A 20592-nucleotide genomic window follows, 5' to 3' on the forward strand; every position below is an offset into this window, starting at 1 on the left:
TTTGCATAAATCCTATTCATAAGGTCTCAGGCATCTCTCAAACAACACACAGCATTCCAGTTTTCAACTACACGTCTTTTTTTCTGTGTACCAAGAGTGCACAATAGTCAGACTAAAGAAACTTTTTTTTTTTTTTTTTTTTTTTTTTAAATGATGCTGATATGACTAATTGAGCAGTAAAATGAATGCAATTGGATAGTAAAGCATTTTTAGTAAAGCAGGACGTCTTTGTTGTGTTTTCCTTTCACACTTACAGTACATTGCTGTAGAATTAGATTACTAGTACACATTCAGATAAACCAATAATAATACTTCAAATATATCCAAGTAAACACATTTAGTATTTAGTGCCATGATTACCCAGAAAGATTCTTTAGGTCAGAAGCAGCATTAGTGCGAATAAAGAAAATATGTTGTTTACATATTCATGTGGGCCCTGTCTCCCTGTCGCCATTACGTAACTGTTGACGCACTATATGATCCGTGAAAAAGTGAGAATCATTTTGCTCGGTTGATCCCGGAGGTCAGTAGCAGAGAGCTGTGGGGGAGGAGTGAAGAGAGGAAAAAAGAAAGATGGAATGGAGGGGGGTGCGAGGGCAAACAATGGTCAGGCTGGAACTGGTGAATCTGTGACAGAGGAGATGAATTGTGCATATAACTTACTGGGCTGTCTGAACTTAATGCCTAAATGCTTCTTTATACTCGCGCGGGCGGTGACCGCGCTGACGTCACTGCGGCAATCCTGCACGTAGCTTGCCTTTATACTCGAGCGCAACCCACACGCGCATTTTTGAAAATGTACTGCGGTTCACCTCCAAGTCGGGGGTGTCGCTATGGCTGGTATTGGCTAGAACACCACAGGGTGGACTTTCCTCTGCATTTTTTTGGCCATTTCCGGTAGCCTATTTTACTTTCCTTTCAGTAACAAGGAACAAAGCAACAACAATGGTGATCGTGGAACAGTGTCTGTTTAGAACAAATGGACCGAGATGACCAGATGATACATTTAAATCGATCAAGAAGGCAGCGGCGTAGATGGTATGTAGAACCAAAGGGCACACTGAGTACGTCATCACAGCATGTGACTAAAACGGACCAATCACGAGAGATGATCTCCGCGGCGTTCTACGCGCAGCAACAATTTTTGCCATGTACGCGTCAAGCGACGCAGAGGGGCCGTGCAGGCCAATGCGTCGGTCACGTGATGCAATGCGGGCATTGTCGGCCGCGCAAGCGGGAGTATAAAAAGGCCTTAAGAGGAAAGAAACACAGGGAAGAGACAATAATTTGAATGAAGACAAAATTAAAAGAAATGGCAGCAATGAATGCTGAAATGGCAAAATGCACTCATTCACTCATCTTCCATTCCGCTTCTCCTCACTAGGGTCGCGGGCTACTGGAGCCTAGCCACCGATCTTCGGGCAAGGGGCGGGGTACACCCCGAACTGGTCACCAGCCAATCGCAGGGCACATATAAAGAAACAACCATTCGTACTCACATTCACACCTACGGGCAATTTAGAGTCTTCAATTAACCTACCCTGCATGTTTTTGGGATGTGGGAGGAAACCGGAGTAACCGGAGAAAACCCACGGAGGCACGGGGAGAACATGTAAACATTGAACCCCGGTCCTCCGAACTGTGAGGTGGATGTGGTAACCAGTCGGTCACCGTGCCGCCGGCAAATATGAGAAAATCAATATAGCTTGGCTCTTTGTTCAGACACAACCTCATCAAAGTTTCTGTTAGGGTATACAGTACACTGGTACTGTACATTCAAATTGGAAATACCACAAAAGTTTTACATGATACAGTCATTAGTGAAGATTGTGAGGCTGCAGAGAAAGATAAACCCAAGCCCTGAGGTCGACTTGCTAATGTTACCTACTAACATTAACAGCTAACTCGGAAGGAGCCCACTGGCTGGCTGCTATGCGCATCTTCACTTGTTTGGTTTATATCTTAACAGGAGTGAATTTATTTGTAGATTTTAAAGTTTCACATTAGATTCTTGTGAAAACATACTCCTTGTCCAAAAAACACAGCAACAGTACTTCACACAGTGTCGCACTCTCGTAAACTTTTACCCTTCGGGCAAAAACCAGAACAATTTAGGTTGTGGCTTGTAACAATGTCAAGGTTTACTCAGGTTAGATGTGTTTCTTTTAGAAACAAGAAGAAAAGCCACAGGTCTAGAGGGACTTTTTCATTAACGTACTTGTATTTGCTGATCGTGCTTGAGGAGCAGCTGGTTCCTGACTGAAATCAATTTGACCAATAGCCTCAATTTCAGCAACTTCCGATTCCAACTCCACAATTCCAGGCTAGTTTTTGATCGAGTAATGAGGAGACAAGTTGAACTCAATTTCAGGTTTAGCTTCTGGCCATTAATAGTTGTTTCCAAAAAGTGCAAGCAACACATGCCAAACCTAATAAATGCCACCTGGTGCCATGAATCCCAATGTGTAATTCAAAATAGCAAGACTTGTATTTCCATTCTCTCTGCAAAGATGCAAAACAAAATGAACCTTGAGGACATCGTGAGTCTGCTTTTACCTTGCCTTACGAAGGACAAAAAGCACAGACGTGTAAGACAAAGGCCTAACGTAAATGGAGCGATGCTACCGAACGCAACACAACTGTTGTGCAAAAGTAGTTTTCGTGAGAGGCCGGCCGTCAGCTAATACTTTTGCTGCGATTCAAAATGATCTTTGATCTATATGATCTTTGACAACAAAAATTACGTTTATGGGTATGAAGTGAGATACAGTCGGCCGCTGCCAATCAGTATCAACACAGTGTTCTACAACTATACCTGATAATTTCATACGGCTTTGTAATGTATCAGTGACTGGCCATAAGGGGACGCAGTCATGATCACAGTCATTTTGTTAGGACTCGAGAGATTAGGGATTGTGAATGTCTATTTAGTTTCTTTATCTTTGCAGCTTCAATAATATCTGTGCTTTAATACCAATGATTAGCATCTTCATTCTAGTAGAAAGGTTCATGATGTTTGGAATATATTTTTTTGTTTGTTAAAAGCTGTTGTCCAATGTGACTGAGTCCTGACAGTCAGTCCGCTTTGTCCTCCCATGTTGAACGCTGCTGGTGTTCGTGATCACCACAGTTCTTAGAAACACAAACAATGAAGAGGAGGAAAAGGAGGAGGATGCAGACCAACTAAAATACAGAGGCAGGCAAGTGATGAAGATGAAGCAGTCAAGGTCTTTGTCACTTTGCATAGAGACTTTGATTTTCATTTAAGACTGTGAATTTGCTACAGTAGTAAAAAAAAAAAAAAAAAAAAAGACAGACATTCTTAGCTCAAAAATTTGTTGCACGAGCATTAGATTTTTTTCCTACCCAACAGTTTCTCATGAAAGGACTTGGCTCCATTGCGAGGCAAAGTCACAATGGCAGATCTCTTTCTCTGTATGCCACTAGAAAGAAATAGATAACTATATACTGTACATTTTATTAGTGTGTTATTTTCAATTATTACAAATACGACCTTGTTTTAAGGTGATTACACACTCCAATAAAGTCCATGTGGTGAATTTTATTCTCCACTCCGACTAATTCCATTAAGTTTGTTCCCGCTCAACAATGGGAACAAAACTCAAATCAATGTAAACCCCCAGAGTTGCCATTACACACCTCTAAATGAAGATAAGAAGTTGACATGCAAATACTGGTCTTCTTTTCTCCTTGTTTGAGATTTGTCTTTTTTTTTCCCCGCACATGTGTCTACACATAGGCCATCTAGTTCTTTCCATCAGCTCAGTTTGGTTTGCACATCTGCTGTGCTTTCTAACCATGTGCCATGTTATGTACTGTATATTCGCACAAACAGAGATATGTGACTAGTATGGAAGGCAAAATTTTAAATTGTCACAACACAGTATTTCTTTTGGGCAATCAATATAAAGTTATGCATCAAGTCCGGAAGGTTTTGCACAGCGACTGAGATAATGAGGTGCACTTTTCGATGGATCATTAATTTAGAACTCCTAATGTACCGTGTTTGCGTGTGCTTGGAAAGAAGGAGTAAACGAGAAGTCTCCATGGACTCCAAGTGGAAAACATGTCACCCATACAACACAGTGTGGCATGCAAGAAAACGTTTGCCAGGCATACCAAAAGGGAGGCAGGAGTTAAGGGTCTCCAACATGGAGCTCAAGGAGACACACACATGATCACACACGAGCAGTGAGTCACAAATGATGACTGCATCGTTGCAATACACAGATGCAGCCAAATGTCAGGTCTAATTTACCAATCAACTTCTTTTCGCCTGGAAACGAGCTGTCGCATCCATTTAGGCACTCGCATAGATTAACGTTCAGGTACACACAAATGCATCTTCTCACTGTCATTAATAGTCACTGCTTCCAAGGACAGTGAGTGATCCACATTAGAGCAGGCGCTCATCGTTTTTTGTTAAACCGCAATAATTAAGGTCTTTCCTCTAGCGCATGCAGCGCTTAGATCATATTTCTTTTCCATCTCCAGTCTCAGCTCAATCACTCATCTGTCACGCAACAGTAGACACGCGACTTGCTCATTAGCAGGGAAACATCCAGTCTCCCGATTTTCACAGTCTCTGCCATACATATGGCACAGACCAGGACATGAACAAGTTTAATGAACACATACATAATGAATGATTGACCACTGGCAGCAGACCCACTAAAGCAAACACACACACACACACAATTGAAGCGCAGTAAGGCAGTAGAAATAGGAGCTGCTGTACCTTTGTTTCTACCTATAGATTGTAGAGAGAAGGGGTCCGGAGAGAGAAAGGAAAGCACAGGGTCATCCCAGGTGGAGGCAGCAAGAAAGTGGTTAGTTTGTGGTTAGTTTAGATTCAGCCTCAACACTGTCATTTTACACTTTCATGCATAACAGCAGACAATCGTGCAAATGACATGACAAAATGAAAACTAAATGCAAGAATTAAAACTAAATGCAAGGATTATGGTTCAGGCTAACCCTCTTGACCCCTTTGGTTCGCTTTCCTTCCTCCCACTGTTAAGAGTGTCACATTCAAATTAAGCACTCTGCAAACCAATGCAGGGATTGATGTTTTCTGGCCAAATCGTCAAATTATCTCTGGACCAAAAAACAAAAACAAATGTACTAAATATTTAATAAATTATTCAAGCCCTATATAATCCATAGTTTGGAAAATAGTGACATGAATGCAACAATAAGCATAAATTCAGTCAACAAATACAGTATCTGCCAAAAAAAAAAAAAAAAAAAAAAAAACACTGGGATTTCATACTGGCTTGTAACAAGTAGAATAGTGTCATTGCCGTTGGCATGGCAACCCCAGTGGCCTACTTTAGTGGTCAAAAATACTGGCGGGTGACCCAGAACGTCTCATGTTAGTGCTAGTTTTGATGCTAACATTGAGATTGCTCTCGATTATTAAATGACTTGCATTCTTACAATTATTGTAATTATTTAAATTATTGTCATGAGTGAAAACAAAACCACTGGTCTCTGTTTGTAAATTGAAAACATAAACTGTATGTCAAAATTTTCCTTTTTCAATTATTTTACCAAACACTCGGCAAAAAGATTCAAGACGTTTGCTATTCCGATAAAAATGCTTCCATGCTAGGAACAAAATTGGTTTTCTGAGCGCCCAGTAGCAGCCAGAAATGAATAACAAAATCCTGAACAAGAATAGTGCACCTTAGGTAAAGTAAAATCATCTTTGTAATGACAAAATTTGAAGAGTCCAGGGAGAAAAATGTGATGTAAAGATGAAAACCACCTCAGAAAGTTCCGTTAACAACACACTGGTTTGAAAGCAGTTGTCCCTTTTATCAAAACTGGCGAACAGCACCAAAATCTATGACTTCTTTTTCTAAGATCCCTCACAGCAAAGGTCAGGTAAGAACATTTTAGTCACTTGCATGTTTGCTAGGGAGCAGTGCACACAGTTATGTAATACATGAAAAAGTGGGTAAGACTAAGGTGAGATGAGATCATACCATGCTGACATGCACCCTCCCCTAGCACAAACACACACACACAAAAAGCCCCCCAACCCAAAACATTGCAACAAATGCACACAGACAGGTAGTGAAGGCACACAGCGTAAAATAGTCCCCCAAAACCAAGTCAGGTGGAGAGAACAAACAACTAAGTGAGATGTACAAAGAAAGGGAAGAGTACCTTGCTCTGCCTTCAGGTGTGCGAGGCCTTGAATAGAAACATCAGACAAACAACAAAGAGAAATCACAAAGAGCACACCAATACAACGTGTATTGTCATTATGCATGATTTGCAGCATAGCAAACCATGACAACCAAATTAAAAGCTTCCCAGAGTGCATTTGAAAGCTTTTGTTTGATTAATATAGAGATTGAGCAGCACGATAGGTGAACAAAGATCACCGTGCAAAAGCCTTGGGCCGCCACACTCGAAGTTTTAACCACCAAATGTTTCTCTAATTATTATTATATTTATAATAATGAATGAAAAAAAAATCTGTTTACTGTCTACTCTTGCACAATAGATGGAAATCCCTCAAACCTATAAAAATATTGCTTTTTAAAAGCTTAAGACAACAAGCAAGACCTTTGCACAGTATTGTGATGCAGGAAGTACAGTTATTGTAAAAATTGGTAAAGGGTGATAATGATTGTCTTTAAAATTTTAAAATAAATAACACACAACTCTGAAATAAAGGAGACTGTCTTTAGACTCACCTGGGATTCTATGGACTGTTGCCGATTTCCCAAAAGATAAAAAGAAGAAAGAAAAGAATTTCTCAATTAGCAACACACTTCAGCATTACTTTGCATGTGAGGCTAGCATGCAAAAGCTAAAAAGGACCCCACCACTCAAGAGTTAGTTTTCATGTAAAGAGCAAAGAGCTGCCCCTTGACATGCATGATCAAAAAGACTACTTCAGTTGAAATCTGCTGTGGAGAGAAGAAGTTTAATCTGTCCCATCTGCTAAGGGAGCCAGATTGATATTAGACATTTGGCAAAGAACTCATAAAAATTTGAATATTGAAAGAATAACATAACATCCTGCACCCACGTCACGCAGGGTGCCTCACACTTACACAAAACATAAATCCACGCATGAGGATTTATGGTACTGTGAGTTTTTTGGATCTCAAAATGCTCTCTTTTCAGAGTTTTTACCCTCAATGCTCATTGCAACCTCTTCTATTTTTGACACAAATTTAACTTCCAATGGGGTCTTTCAGGGGAATGCTCACATGTTAAATGGTAACGACAGCAAAGAGAAAATTAGCTGCACATTAGAATCTACAGTGTGGGAGGTTTTTTTTTTTTTTTTTTTGTAGGAACTCACCAATGGATGACTCCTTGTGCTTATAAAGAAATTAGAGTGTGCCTGATGCCAGTCATAAAATATTGATGCTGGGTTTCAAAACATACTAAAATAAATATGGGAACATAAAAACAGCAATAATGTCTGATAAAGAGAATTCAAGTTAATTATGTTAAAAGTCCCTAATATAGGAACAGGACAGTTGCAGTTGGTGTACAGAAATATATCACAGTGTGCATTTTTAACTTAATCAATATATTAAGTAACAAGAAATTACACATTTCAGTAAATATGTACTGCTTTTGTCTCTGTTGCACATTGGGATTTAAAAGTTCCTTAATAATAATAATAATAATTCTGCAATTGGCTGGCGACTGGTTCAAGGTGTACCCCGCCTCCCGCCCAAAGATAGCTGGGATAGGCTCAAGCAGCCCGTGACCCTAGTGAGGCTAAGCGGTAAAGAAAATGGATGGATGAATGATAATAATAATAATAATAATAATAATAATAATAATAGGCGGCACGGTGGAGACTGGTTAGTACATCTGCCTCACAGTTCTGAGGACTACGGTTCGAATCCTGGCCCCGCCTGTGTGGAGTTTGCATGTTCTCCCCGTGCCTGCGTGGGTTTTCTCCGGACACTCCCGTTTCCTCCCACATCCCTAAAACATGCATGGGAGGTTAATTGAAGACTCTAAATTACCCGTAGGTTTGCATGTGAGTGTGAATGGTTGTTTGTTTACATGAGCCCTGCGATTGGCTGGCAACCAGTTCAGGGTGTACCCCGCCTCCTGCCCGATGATAGCTGGGACAGGCTCCAGCACTCCCGCGACCCTAGTGAGGATAGGCGGCTCAGAAAATGGATGGATGGATGCATAATAATAATAATAATAATATGTCCATGCTTGTGCCCAATCAAATTCACCAAATTTGCCTTAAAACAGCAGTCTAGCTCATGCCGACATTTAAAGGTTGTCTGAGCAGGCGCAAGTTTACCCCTGCTTTCTGCCACCCAACTTTCACTCCGCCCAGCACATCTCCAAGGACACACCCTCGCTGTACTGGAACGTCCAGCGTTGAGCAGAACAGTGTGCCAAACGGCCTAATTAGCGTTGCGCTTGGACGACAATCCGAATCTGTCGGCATCTGCTGACCTAATCGGTCTGCACTGTCTATCAAAATAGAGCCTAGATCCTTCAGTTAACCTAGGAAGCATGTTTTGGGAATGTGGGAGGAAGCCGGAGTAACTGGATAAAACAGGGCGGGGATAACATGCAAACTGCACATAGGAAGACCAGATCCCGGATGCTAACCTCTTTGAACCTTGGAACTGCGAAGTGAATGTCCTAACCACTCTCCCAGTATTCCATCACACCACTGGATGTTAGAGGATCATTTCAATCCATTGATTTTACTCTAATTGACGTCATTGGGGCATGCAAAGAAGTCTTAAACAGAACTGAATGAGTGGTAGACTTTCAAAAGGCGACACATCAAGACAAATGTGTGTAGAAGTGGCTAGTGAAGTGAGATTTGTTTTCCTGTCTCCGCTGGGGAGTTCAAAATGGCTGCTACACTTCCTCCCACGTAAGAAGGCTGACATTGGCAAAGGAAAGGGCAGGAGAAATTGTGGCTGTAGGGGGTGGGGAGACGATGGCCAGCTGAAGGACGACAGCGCCTGCTCCGGCTTTAGAACACGGTGGTACTCAGCACAAATGAATGCCTACGCTTGAACGAGCAGCCATCGCTTTTCTTTCTTTCTTTTTGTATGCGTATGTGTGAAAATGTTAGCACAAGGGTTGTGTTTGCGTGTCAAACGACCAATTCCAGATGCAGATAAAGCCCTTTCTCTTGATACGACATGCTCCAGAACAAGCCAGTGTGCTGTTGAGGACATGCGGTCCGAGCGTAATCCCTGCTCTATTTTTCACAACACAAATCCAAACATAATTTTCTGCTTGGGCACTAGGCACAAATGCCCTCTGCACTAAAATCAGGCAAGTGCCTCCACCATTTTTTTCTTTTTTTTCCCCCCATGACCTACTTTTTATAGTAAGATTATTGTAACTGTCATTTTTTCCCATGTCTGTTTATTAATCCCTCAAGCAAAGCCTGAAGGCACCATTTCAGCACTTGCTTAATAGTTTGCTCGTCCGAGCCATCAATTACTGGCTTTCTATCAAACCAGTGGATATTTTTAAGCAAAATGGGTCTTAAACTCTTCATTCCACATGCAGCATGTGGGGTTTTTAAATTAGCTACCGCTTTACATACTCATTAAATAATCGAGTGTAGCTCTTAATAACCTTGACCTTATGAATATCACATTGTAATAACCCGAGGTTTTAAAGAGACTTCAGATCACCCTCTGTTAATTTAATTAAAAAGAATGGGGGCTGATATGCACATTATTACCATAAAGGTACTAATATTTCCAAAGCTAATAGCAGGAACATACTGCAGTTGAGATTAAAGATGACTACAAAATGGAGCACGTCGGCGATGGTGGATTTGCCAGCCAAAAGTCGGCGTGTGTGGCGAGCGAGGGGTGTCTAATTTCAGCACGTCGCCCTGACACAGTTTGTCATTCTCATACTGTATATCCTCATTCACATGGGGCAAGAGACCAAATGTGTTTCACAGCCTACTGTTTGTGGTGCGAGTAGTTACCGCACATCAGCGACTGTCTAACGAGTGCACGCTTCAGCACTAGGCCTATGCCATGTCTTACTAGCACTGATCCCTTGTAAAAATGAACATAAACGAGGTCAACTAGAATCCTGCATCCTAATTATTATCAACACCATTGATAATGACCTCCTCACTATGCTTTCATTGTCATTTCAATTTTCTGTACTACTTGTCCTCATTAGGGTGGTGAGGGAGAGGCAGGAGTCATAACAAGTTAACAGGTAAAGTCACTTTTGCCTTTCACTAGAAAACAAATATAAAAACAGAACCTTCTTGTTATTGTGCTGGGCAGTGGCAATGACCCCACCTGATCCTATGGCTGGTACCTTTTATAAAGTATTTTATAATGAATTCCTGTGTTTGAATTTCCTTGGGCCTTGATCAGAAAAAAAAACAAAACATGAAATGCAGTTTTTCCAAGGTTGTATCCAAACCACATTAGTAGATGGTTTGAAATATGATTCTTATCAGATTTTCACTAATGCATATTAGTCCAGACACTCTGGTACTTCAAATTGGATTATAACACAGCATTGGATTCATTGCTGTATGACACACAAAGATGGAGCGATTGTAAATTGACAGCAAAAGTACTTAGATGGTTTCATGTTTATTTTAACCCTGCTCATACTTATGTTGGTGTCCTTCATTATCAACCTGCGTCAACAGCATACATATGGACGCCTTTGCCGCAGAAACCCAGTGGACTGTGCTGACTTGGAGCGTTGATGTGTGGACGCAATAAATCAGTTGTGATCACTTTTAAATGCACACACTCCAGCAGCAGGATGCGATGTGAGTAATGAATACATTTGCGTGCAGTGTGAACAAGACCTGAGCGTGTGTCTGTCTCATTTCCTGTCTGAGGCTTTCTGTCCAGACATACAGTATGATATTGTCAGCTCCTAGATGTTCATTAGCACAACCTGCAGTAGGTGAATTAATCATTGGCCTATTGGACAGCAAATGATTGCTCGCCACAAAGTCTGTCTAGCAAAAGTGACATTGGAAATGTCTAAAATATCCCTATGTCTAACATGTCCTTTTAGTTGTGAAGTTTTTTGACTGGTGTCTCGTCTAGGGTGTAGCCAGCCGGAATCGGCGCCAGTTCCACGCTATCCTAAAAATGGATGAATGGAGTTTTATCGCAGATCAGTAATAATGAATGTTTTTCGTGCAATTTATAACATTGTCTTTGGAGGAGACATTTTAATTGGGTACTTTTTATGACGAATGCTATATAGATGAAAATGGATGAAGTGATAGATTAGTGTTTTGTGGGCCAATACAATTGAAGATTTGTTCTTCCAGTGTATACTAAAACCAGACGGTTTGTTTTCAGTGGCTTGCAGCGTACATGTGTAACCTTCAACCCATGCAAGCCTGAGCATTAAACCTGCCCTGCTGGTGCAACACAAGGTTTTTGTTTTGTTTTTTCCAAGAAAGTAGCTGAATTTGGATATTTTAAATCCAAACGAGCTCTTTCCTTAGAATCCCACAATCTCATCTTCACATTTGTTATTTAAAGAAAACTAACTCTTTGTATTGCCATTCTGAGCCTTGTGGGTTAGCAGGCTACAATTAAGACCGTGGCGGGCGAAACGCGACCCAGGCCCATTCCACTCAGTCAACCATCTGCCTGTTTTAACGAGCAGCTCAAGGGTCTTGGTGCTCACTAAGTGTGTATGTTTATGCACAGTTCCATTAGTGTGGCTAAGTATGCGGGTGTGCACATGCAAGGTCTGGGCCTTTTAGTATAATAATATGACGAATAAATATGCCTTGACAGCTGCACATGAATGGGGAAGAAAATCAACAGTACGGCACCAAAGACAGGTGTGCTCAACAGTTGTTTGCATTTAATTGCAATTAAATGCTCATAGTCCGATGACTTGAACTGCTACAACGTTCTGTGTTAAAATGTGCTTGAACAAGCACTTGTAAGCTTGATACAGGAATTGTGTCGTTTATCGACAGTCTGGCAACAGCGTTTCAGAAGGCTTTCCACAGACAAATTTGCCATCTCATTATCTTACTAATTATGGCTCCCCGTCTCTGTTGCATAATCAACAGTACGCCACATCAGTTCATGGCAGGCACAAGGCGCAGTAGTGAGGTCATTGTAAACGCTATTCAAGAGACAAGAGAAATCAAGGATGTTTTTGTTTTCTATTTTTATTTTATTTTTTTCCAGACAACTGACCTCCTTTGACAAATTGGTGTACAAAAGGCCTGTGGCGAAGTTGCTATTTCTTGAGGTATGGATATCCATCTGCTTATCCAAACCGTTCTTAGAAACATGGCTATTTTAAAACAAGGATATCATCGGTGTCTTGTCAGCCTCTTGCGGATTTATTAGACTTAAAAGGGACCCTGCTTAGTAAAAGCAATGGGCAAATGGGCAAATGGGATGAAGCAAAAAGAGGACAAGTCCAGCTCTGCCGCTTGACTGCTCCGCAACCAGCACATCGTGTGCTGTCCTGAACAATGCCATAGGCAAGCTCTTGGAATTTCAGCTCTTAACAGCTTCATTTGAGCAGTGAATGATGGCCACATTGGAAACAAAAGCAGATCAAATATTGTACATATTTTCAAAACGACCTTCAATTTGTGCCGTTTTTCAGCAAAAATGCCTTTGCGCGGTGTGTCTCGATTGCACTAAAAAAACATTCAGTGAGCACTCCCCTGATGTTTTATCCCCCCCAGGAGTCAAGCCAGTTTGATTTAGACTGGCAAGAACAGGTCAGCACAGGAGGAAACTCAACATGCATCTGTTCATGTTTTTTTTTAAATTTACAATCTCAACACATGAAGAAAAAAAGCAGCTCCCTGTGTAAGATCATATCGATCCATTCCCTGTGGTCGTGGTGGATATTTTGTATGATATGGCAGGAGATGTATTTTTAAAAATGTAATTCATCAAGCTATTCTTGGCATCCGGTGGCATGTAAAAGACAGTACAAAAAAAAAATCTACCTCAACCAGCTGCAAATGCCTGTGCTGCACAGACATGTACAGTTTATATACTGTATAATTCCTGAATAGAGACTAGAGGCAATTTGCAAATGTATGACATTACACATACAGTTTCTGCCCAAAAGATTCCTGCATGGATTTAAACATTAAACATATCAAATATTATCAAAGAAGTGTGTGTGTGCCACCCTAACTCTCCCCCAAAAACAGATTACCTTGGCACAGAAACAGAGGAAATGAAGCTCATCCAAACATTTTTTTACCTTAGGGTCCCTGCACGTCCTTGCAGGAGCTGAGTCAGTTTCACGAAGAAAAGATAACTTTGATAAGAAAGTGGTGTCATTTGAGTCGTAGCAAGCATTATATAAAAACTAGAATAGCATAAGTGATCGTCCTTCATGAGGGACAAGCAATCCAAATTTGGTTCAGCACCAAATTATACCGCATCCTGCAAATGCTTGAATTTTGTCATTATTAGTGGGTTAACACTGACAGGTTGTTGCGTTGTTAACAAAAAGGAATATATCTGCATCTTTAGATGGATCCAACCAGGTGCTTTTTCTCCCACGTCCTACGTGTCCACAACATTTAAGGGGAATTGCATTTCGCTCCTTTTCTGTACATTCCTGCTGGATAATGAGCACTGAAGTGAGAACACATCATTGTCAAATTCATTTGAGAAATTGTTTTTCTCGCTGTCCAATGAAGAAATTCCAGCCCCAGTTGTGACACTTCCACATACCTCACAAGACTCCTAACAATGTCGCTAGACATCAAGTCAAAGAAAATCATAGGGATTAATTTTACATCATCTCAAAAATGCCAGACGTGGCCCAGTGGTGGCAAAGAAGAGAAATCATGACGAGCATAGAAGCAGCGATGGAAATTATTGCAATGTAGCGGAACAGAAGCTGTGCATAGATCTTAGGCAAGAATTCTCAGAGCCATAGCGCAAGAACTGAATGTACACTTGAAAGTGTGCTGGTGACTAAACTGGATAACCAGTAATTAAGCTACGTGTTCAACTTCACAAGTACTCAGTTAACGTTTTAACATTTACTCTTAACTTATTAATGTTTTTGTTTGACAAGCAGTGGTGGGAAGTAGGGAAGTACAAATATGTTATTATTGCACTTCGGTGGATTTTTCAAGTATCTGTACTTCCCTTGAGTTTTTATTTGCCTGACAACTTTAACACTTTTACACAACAACACCATTTGTTGTTGTTTTTTCCCCTCTCAGTACCAGAAAATATTGATAAAAGAAAGATACCGGTAGGTACTATTTTTTTGTGTAGAGAAGTCTTTGTTTTTTTTCCCTTTGTGCCAAAATATCAAGACGGGTATGGTGTATTATTAATGATAGTAAACATTCAATTTTACCATTTACTTAACTTTTACTTAAGTAAATGAGTTAACTCAGCACTTCAACTTTCACCAGAGGATTTTGGAAACAAGTATTTGTACTTGTACTTAAGTACAAAGTGTGAGTCCTTTTGTCACCTCGTCATTGACAAGTAACATTAGAATCTTACTTGAAAACTTACACACGGCAGCCAATGTATATTTAAGGTCTTATAATGCCAACAATTTCCTCATTTAGATTGCTTGAAAAATGTAAATACTTTTTTTTTTAAAAAGAAAAACCTCATACATGCTTTTCATTGGACAGCAAGTGTATTTAAGAGTTTAAAACCAGATGATGTGTTTTGGTAAACATTACTTAAATAAAGATATTTATCAGTGTTCTACACATCACAGATTCATGAGGGATGGGGGCAGCCCTCTTACCTTCAGTGCAGTACCGCCCGACAAATCCAGTTTTAGAGCAGTCACAGTAGGGTTCTCCATCCGCCAGCGAGCAGATCCCACCATTCTCACAGGGGTTCTCTGTGCAAAGGCCTAACATTTCTAAGCGTACTTTCTGACTGTTGATGAGCGTGGGCAGTTTACTCCCGCAGATAAGGTCGGTGATGATCCCCTTGAAGGGTGCTAGCTCACGGACAGAGGGCAAGGTGATGGCAGATGTCCGTATGTCTCCTGGGAGCCCCCCGAGGAATAGGTCGCTTACGATCTTCATGAACTGTCGCTGAGGCCGCACCTCTGCCAACTTGGTCTGGCCGTCCACGGCCAAGCCGGTCCGCAGATTGTGCCTGTTGATAGCGGCAAAGTGCCAACGGCTGTCGTTGACCATCTTGTCGGACGTAATGGTGGTTTCGGCACAGTCGATGCTGAAGCGAAGCTGCATCCTGCCCTCGGACACGGTGAGGAGTAAGAAGTCGCAGTATCCGCCGTCGTCAAAGTAGAGCATGAGGCCTTCTGGTTGGGACGTCTTGAACTGGAAAGTCAGGTCACTTCTAGAGCTGGCATCCCAGCGCAGGTATCGAGCCCACTGACCCTCTGAGCCAGTAAACTCTAATCCCACACTGAGTGCCATCACAGTGCTTAGGAGAAGAACTTTCCCAGGGAGGATGTTTGGATTCATTGTAAAGAGTAACAGAAAGCACGAGGAAGTGATGTGAATTTAAAGGTCCTTTTATAGTGACTAAAATATTTGATTAGGGCATCTGATTTATTTTATATTCCACATTGCATCAAAGTAAAATATCAGTGTTTTGTTTTTTTTTAATCTCTGATGCAGATCAAATGTTGATAAATGCAATCTAAGCTTCCAGTCAACTCTAAGAAAAGATGAAAATATCTAATCCCCACGTCAAGTGGTCTCATGAACGTGCCACGGTGATCAATGATTCAGAGGTGCATCTTGGGTGTTTTCTTTGCAGCGACTCCCTGGATGGAAGCACATAACTGTCATTGTTGGGCCTTGCCCCATGGTTTGATCTTCATTGTCAGCCAAGCTTTTAACGGAACTGTAACATAATGAAAAGAGGGAGTGGGAAAATTGTTTTAGTCCGAGAAATGCACAACAACGGGATACAACTTAATAAAACGATACATGTACATGATACATATATCCTGTTCAATATACAGTAGTCGTGCTACAAATACATCTTATCTAAAAATGATTGTGTTCACAGTTTATTTTGGCTGTAAGGCATCTGTAATTTTTGTACAATGTAATATAGAAACATGAAACATGGCTCAACAAGAAACATGGTTCCACTATAAAAGGGCTGCCAGGTGGCCATTTGCGGCCCGTTGTCTGTTATTTAGTGGCCCATGGAATATACTATAATTAACAACTGACAAGGCCCGTGCCGTTTGCCTGCATTGTTCTACTTACTTTATACACTGGGTAGCAAGGCAGGAGAAGAGAAGAAGATATTAGTTTTAATTCCTGACATCCTTGTTTTCCACAATTCACACACCATTTCGGTAGAATGCGCTTCGGGATTGAAATTGTTTGCTCCATTGATTGTTAACTTCAGCTTAGTTACAGATTGCTCTTGTTTTGGTTCTGGGTTCTGCTAACCTGTACGGCACCACGTATTGCACATGCCAGAAATAGCCACTGCTATTGGGATACAGGACCGCTGCCCAGTCAGAAAAATGTAAAAATTATGGCCTGTTTGCTTTATCACCTAGCTGTTTTTGAAATAAATTTTTGAATAATTTGAATAAATTTGAATAAACATTATAGAATTACTTTGCATATCTTTACGTACAATGATGGATTGGTTTAAGCATGGTAAATTGCCATGAATGCCTGGAAAGACTTTCAAACTATCAAAACAGTTTCCACGGCAGTCACTTTGTGGTCTAGGTCTAGGTGGTCTCCATGGCCTGTCACGGACAGTGTGAGAAACCTATGCGGAAACTTAGCAACTTGCCAAAATCGAAACGCACACTACTTTTCGGGCAAACAGAGCTGGCGTGCCCTCTGGTAAACGCAGTGTAAAGGTAGCAATAATGCCAGTCAATCAGTAAAACAACATTTTACTGACTCACAAACACTATGGGAAAGGCAGCACCGAAACATACTGTAGCACTTGGATTGAAAATATATGAAGATGTTGTGATGACTGTTACCGTCGTTCTGTTAGTGATTAACTTTTACTGTAGTGAAGCCGCAACTATTTGCTTACTATCACTGAAGGCCTACTGGAACCCTGGTAAATACAACTAATTATCCGCTACCACTCTCATTTGCATGTCTTTGAGGGATTACAATCATAAAAAGCCATTCACAGCAGATTTTAGGATGGTGCAATTTACATATTCAAATCCCACCACTATTGACATTTTGTGGAATTTTCTGTCATGTCGTCATTGCTATTTCCATGAGATCACACGCAAGGTGACAAAAAACCTGCAAATGTATACATTCTTCTTCAGCCCTCTGCCTCTGCAATTGCTTTGGCACATAATGGCCGTGCCCAATGGTGTTCGCAGGACCGTGCAACACAATAGACCCTTTAACCACCTGCTCTGAATAGTTAATCTTGCTGCAAGCTATTGAATTTGAGTAACTGATACCTATGCTAATGCACTGGCCGTGCACCTGTGTGTGTGTGTGTGTGTGTGTGTATATCTCCGTGCAGGCGGACGCATGCGTCTCCCTGACAACAGCAGGTCGGCTGGCTCCACCACGGTCTTTGTTTTAAAACAACGTGTAAGTTAAAAGCTTGTCCAGAGTGGAAATAACCCCGAACACGGCTGTGTCAATCCAAGCCACTGACCACAGACGTGCTGCGTGTGCCTTCAATCGGAAAAGATTCGTATCCCCCATGAAACCCAAGATGCCCCACTTCTATGAAAATTGTCTCAGGCCTCTATTCAACGAGCATGACTTATTGTGTCTTACTGAGGCATCAAATGTCCTATTCAACTGAGCTGCGAGCGATAATAGTTTGTCCTTGCAGTTGAATTAAGTACTAGACATTTCTTAGTTAACCCTTTAAAATGAGCCTGTGGTCGTCTGCTACATTATGTGACATTTGACACATTCAAAGAACTCTCTAATGCAGGACAGTTTTGTATAGCTGGCCTCCAGGCCAAGTTAAATGAGGCTTATGTGGTGACATAAATTTCACAGTGAAAATTTCACTGACACGTTCTCCCTGTAGGCCTGGTCTAAAAAAAAAATGCCCTTCAGCCAAGCATAAGCCTGACAGCATCCTTAGCAGCTCAAACTCTGGACTGGAACAACCACAAAACAACTAAAGTATGTTTTCCGCTTTTTATGAAAAGAAGACAGCTTGTATCATATAAAACAAAAAGGTAAACATTGAGGTCAGTTCTGTACACAATTCGAATAAGTGAGTTTTTACATAATGGTTTAATTCTTAAATAGAGAAAAATATGAGACGCCTCGCAAAGGATACTTTCGCTAACGAGCCGTACATGATGCATTAATGCATCACGCCTCAGTGCGTATTTTTCCACGTGTATTGTAATACAGCCAAGACCCCATCATGCACTGGAGACCTCCCGAGGAAACCCCCCTCCTCTGACCGACACCGCCGCTGTCCATCAAAAGCGTTGGCCAGAAGGCACCCTTTATATAGTCACAGGCTGCTTTTATTACTCCTGATTAAACATACTGAGGTCCAGCAAGGGGCCACCAGAGGGCCTTTAGTGACCTAGCAAGTCACGACCACAACCGAGGTGATTTCATTTCCATTTGTTGATTGAATTCTGATTCAGTCAAATCAACTATGTCATATGATATGGTAGGTGTTGAATGGTACTACACTGTACTTTGTAATGAGGTCGTTTTCTAATATTTTGCCCCTCTAATTGGAGCTAAAAAATAAGGACAACATAGTGTTAAAAACACCTCTCAATACGATGGAAAATGCTGCCACGACATCCCATTTTAATTTGATATTTGACTTCGCTGCATGCATTAAAAAGATGAGATTTTACATCGAATGAGCAGCGATGAAAAAGGAGGCGCTCCAGTATGTAATCTGTATCTGTAGAGCAAGGGAGACATTTGGCAAGCAGCCCCGCTTTCAGCACGCCGGTGGCGAAACAGGGGATTTAATGGATTGTAAACTATGTGTGTGTGTGTGCCTGAGTGTTGTTGTTCTACTATAAAACATTTGTACATGTCGTCATCCTCTGTTTAGTTTAGTGGATGCTGGAGAGCAGAGTCAGCGTGCTGAAACTTTCCACTTGATCGACACTCACTCGCTCACTCGCTATTTGTCCGAAAGCCACTTTTCGTGAAGTCACATTTGCGCGTGCGTCTGCGTGCGAGTGTGTTTTTAGCAAATTGCTATCTTTGTGTGACAAGAAGATGCGTGCGCTCATCCAAAACGCTTGGATTCGGGTCATCAAATGCAGAGGATTAGAATGATGTAACGGGAAACTTCACAGTTGATCGACACGGTGACGTTGACATTGCGTTAGAGCATATGAAATAATAACATTAATAATAGTAATAAATAACTGCGTTGTGATGCGCCTACCTTTCCACGCTTAAGGGAGATGAACAGCTCCGGGTGAAATTGGGCGTGCGTAAAATTGTGAAAATGAAAACAATCCAGGGGAAAAGTCCATCCGGTATTGGTTGAAATGTTGGATTATTTAGAGAGATGCCGGTGAGCGTGCGGGCGTGAAGGTTATCGTGAACAAGTGAGCGCGATGAAGGCAACGGTGCTCTCCCTCAGTCCTCAGTCCTCTTCTTCCTCCTCCTCCTCCTCCTCCTCCTCCTCTTCCTGCTTTCTCAGTGAGCGCGCATCTCTCAGTCCGTGTGGATGATGGGATCATGCATCTCTGCTCTGCTCTTCCATTCTGGTCTGACACGCTTTCTACACTCTGAGGAGGAGAAGGACGGGCCACCGGTTCTCCAGAACCCCCAGAACACAGAATCATCCTCAAATAAAATATTGCACCTACACCTATATACTCGCACATTCTACTTATGGAGCAGGGGTGTCAAACTCATTTTTGTCTCGGGCCGCATTGTAGTTATGATTTCCCTCAGAACCCCGTGAGAACATCCATCCATCCATCCATCCATCCATTTTCTTTAGCGCTTCTCCTCACAAGGGTCGCGGGCGTGCTGGAGCCCATCCCAGCTTTCTTCGGGTGAGAGGCGGGGTACACCCTGAACTGGTCGCCAGCCAATCGCAGGGCACATATACACAAACAACCATTCGCACTCACATTCATACCTACGGGAAATTTAGAGTCTTCAATCAACCTACCATGCATGTTTTTTGGGATGTGGGAGGAAACCGGAGTGCCCGGAGAAAACCCCCGCAGGCAAACTCCACACAGGCGAGGCTGGGATTTGAACCCTGGTCCTCCGAACTGTGAGGCAGATGTGCTAAACAGTCATTCACCGCACCACCACCGTTAAAACAGTGAAATGTTTAATCACCAAATCATATTATTACCATTACACAACAACAAACTAGGGATAACTAGTTTTGAAATCAGAATACAAGGATAATAGTATTGTTTAAGTTACTGTAGAAGAAGGGTTTGGTAACAGAAAAATGGTAACAGAAAAATGCAATATCTCAACATTATTGTTTATTATTATGACAATTTGAAATTGGGGTAGATTTTAGCAAAAAATCAAGGCAGTTGATCATTTGCTTTCGTGGGCCACATAAAATGATGTGGCGGGCCGCATCTGGCCCCCGGGCCTTGAGTTTGACACTATGTTATAGCGGGCCCAAT

At 41.6% G+C, this 20592-nt stretch overlaps 1 protein-coding gene across 9 annotated transcripts in view; it reads right to left on the reverse strand.

Moving 5' to 3' along the window:
* LOC133416939 (neurexin-3b) overlaps window positions 1–19580 on the reverse strand; it is a 283913-nt gene extending 264333 nt beyond the window's left edge. For 8 of the 9 annotated variants that reach the window (XR_009770304.1, XM_061704308.1, XM_061704310.1 and 5 more), the window contains exons 1-4: window positions 19371–19580; window positions 14785–15863; window positions 6732–6746; window positions 6196–6222 (exon numbers count right to left, since the gene is read on the reverse strand). Coding sequence is in view for 7 of the 9 variants with exons in the window: in XM_061704308.1 (XP_061560292.1) it covers window positions 6196–6222; window positions 6732–6746; window positions 14785–15478 (736 nt within the window). In the remaining 2 variants the exon portion in view is untranslated. Of the gene's footprint in view, window positions 1–4759; window positions 4766–6195; window positions 6223–6731; window positions 6747–14784; window positions 15864–19370 lie in introns of those variants that run through there. The other variant, XM_061704314.1, reaches the window with a different exon arrangement.
* Window positions 19581–20592: the final 1012 nt, after the last annotated feature.

Source organism: Phycodurus eques, chromosome 18, assembly GCF_024500275.1.
Source record: "Phycodurus eques isolate BA_2022a chromosome 18, UOR_Pequ_1.1, whole genome shotgun sequence".
Classification (NCBI taxonomy): Eukaryota; Metazoa; Chordata; class Actinopteri; order Syngnathiformes; family Syngnathidae; genus Phycodurus; species Phycodurus eques.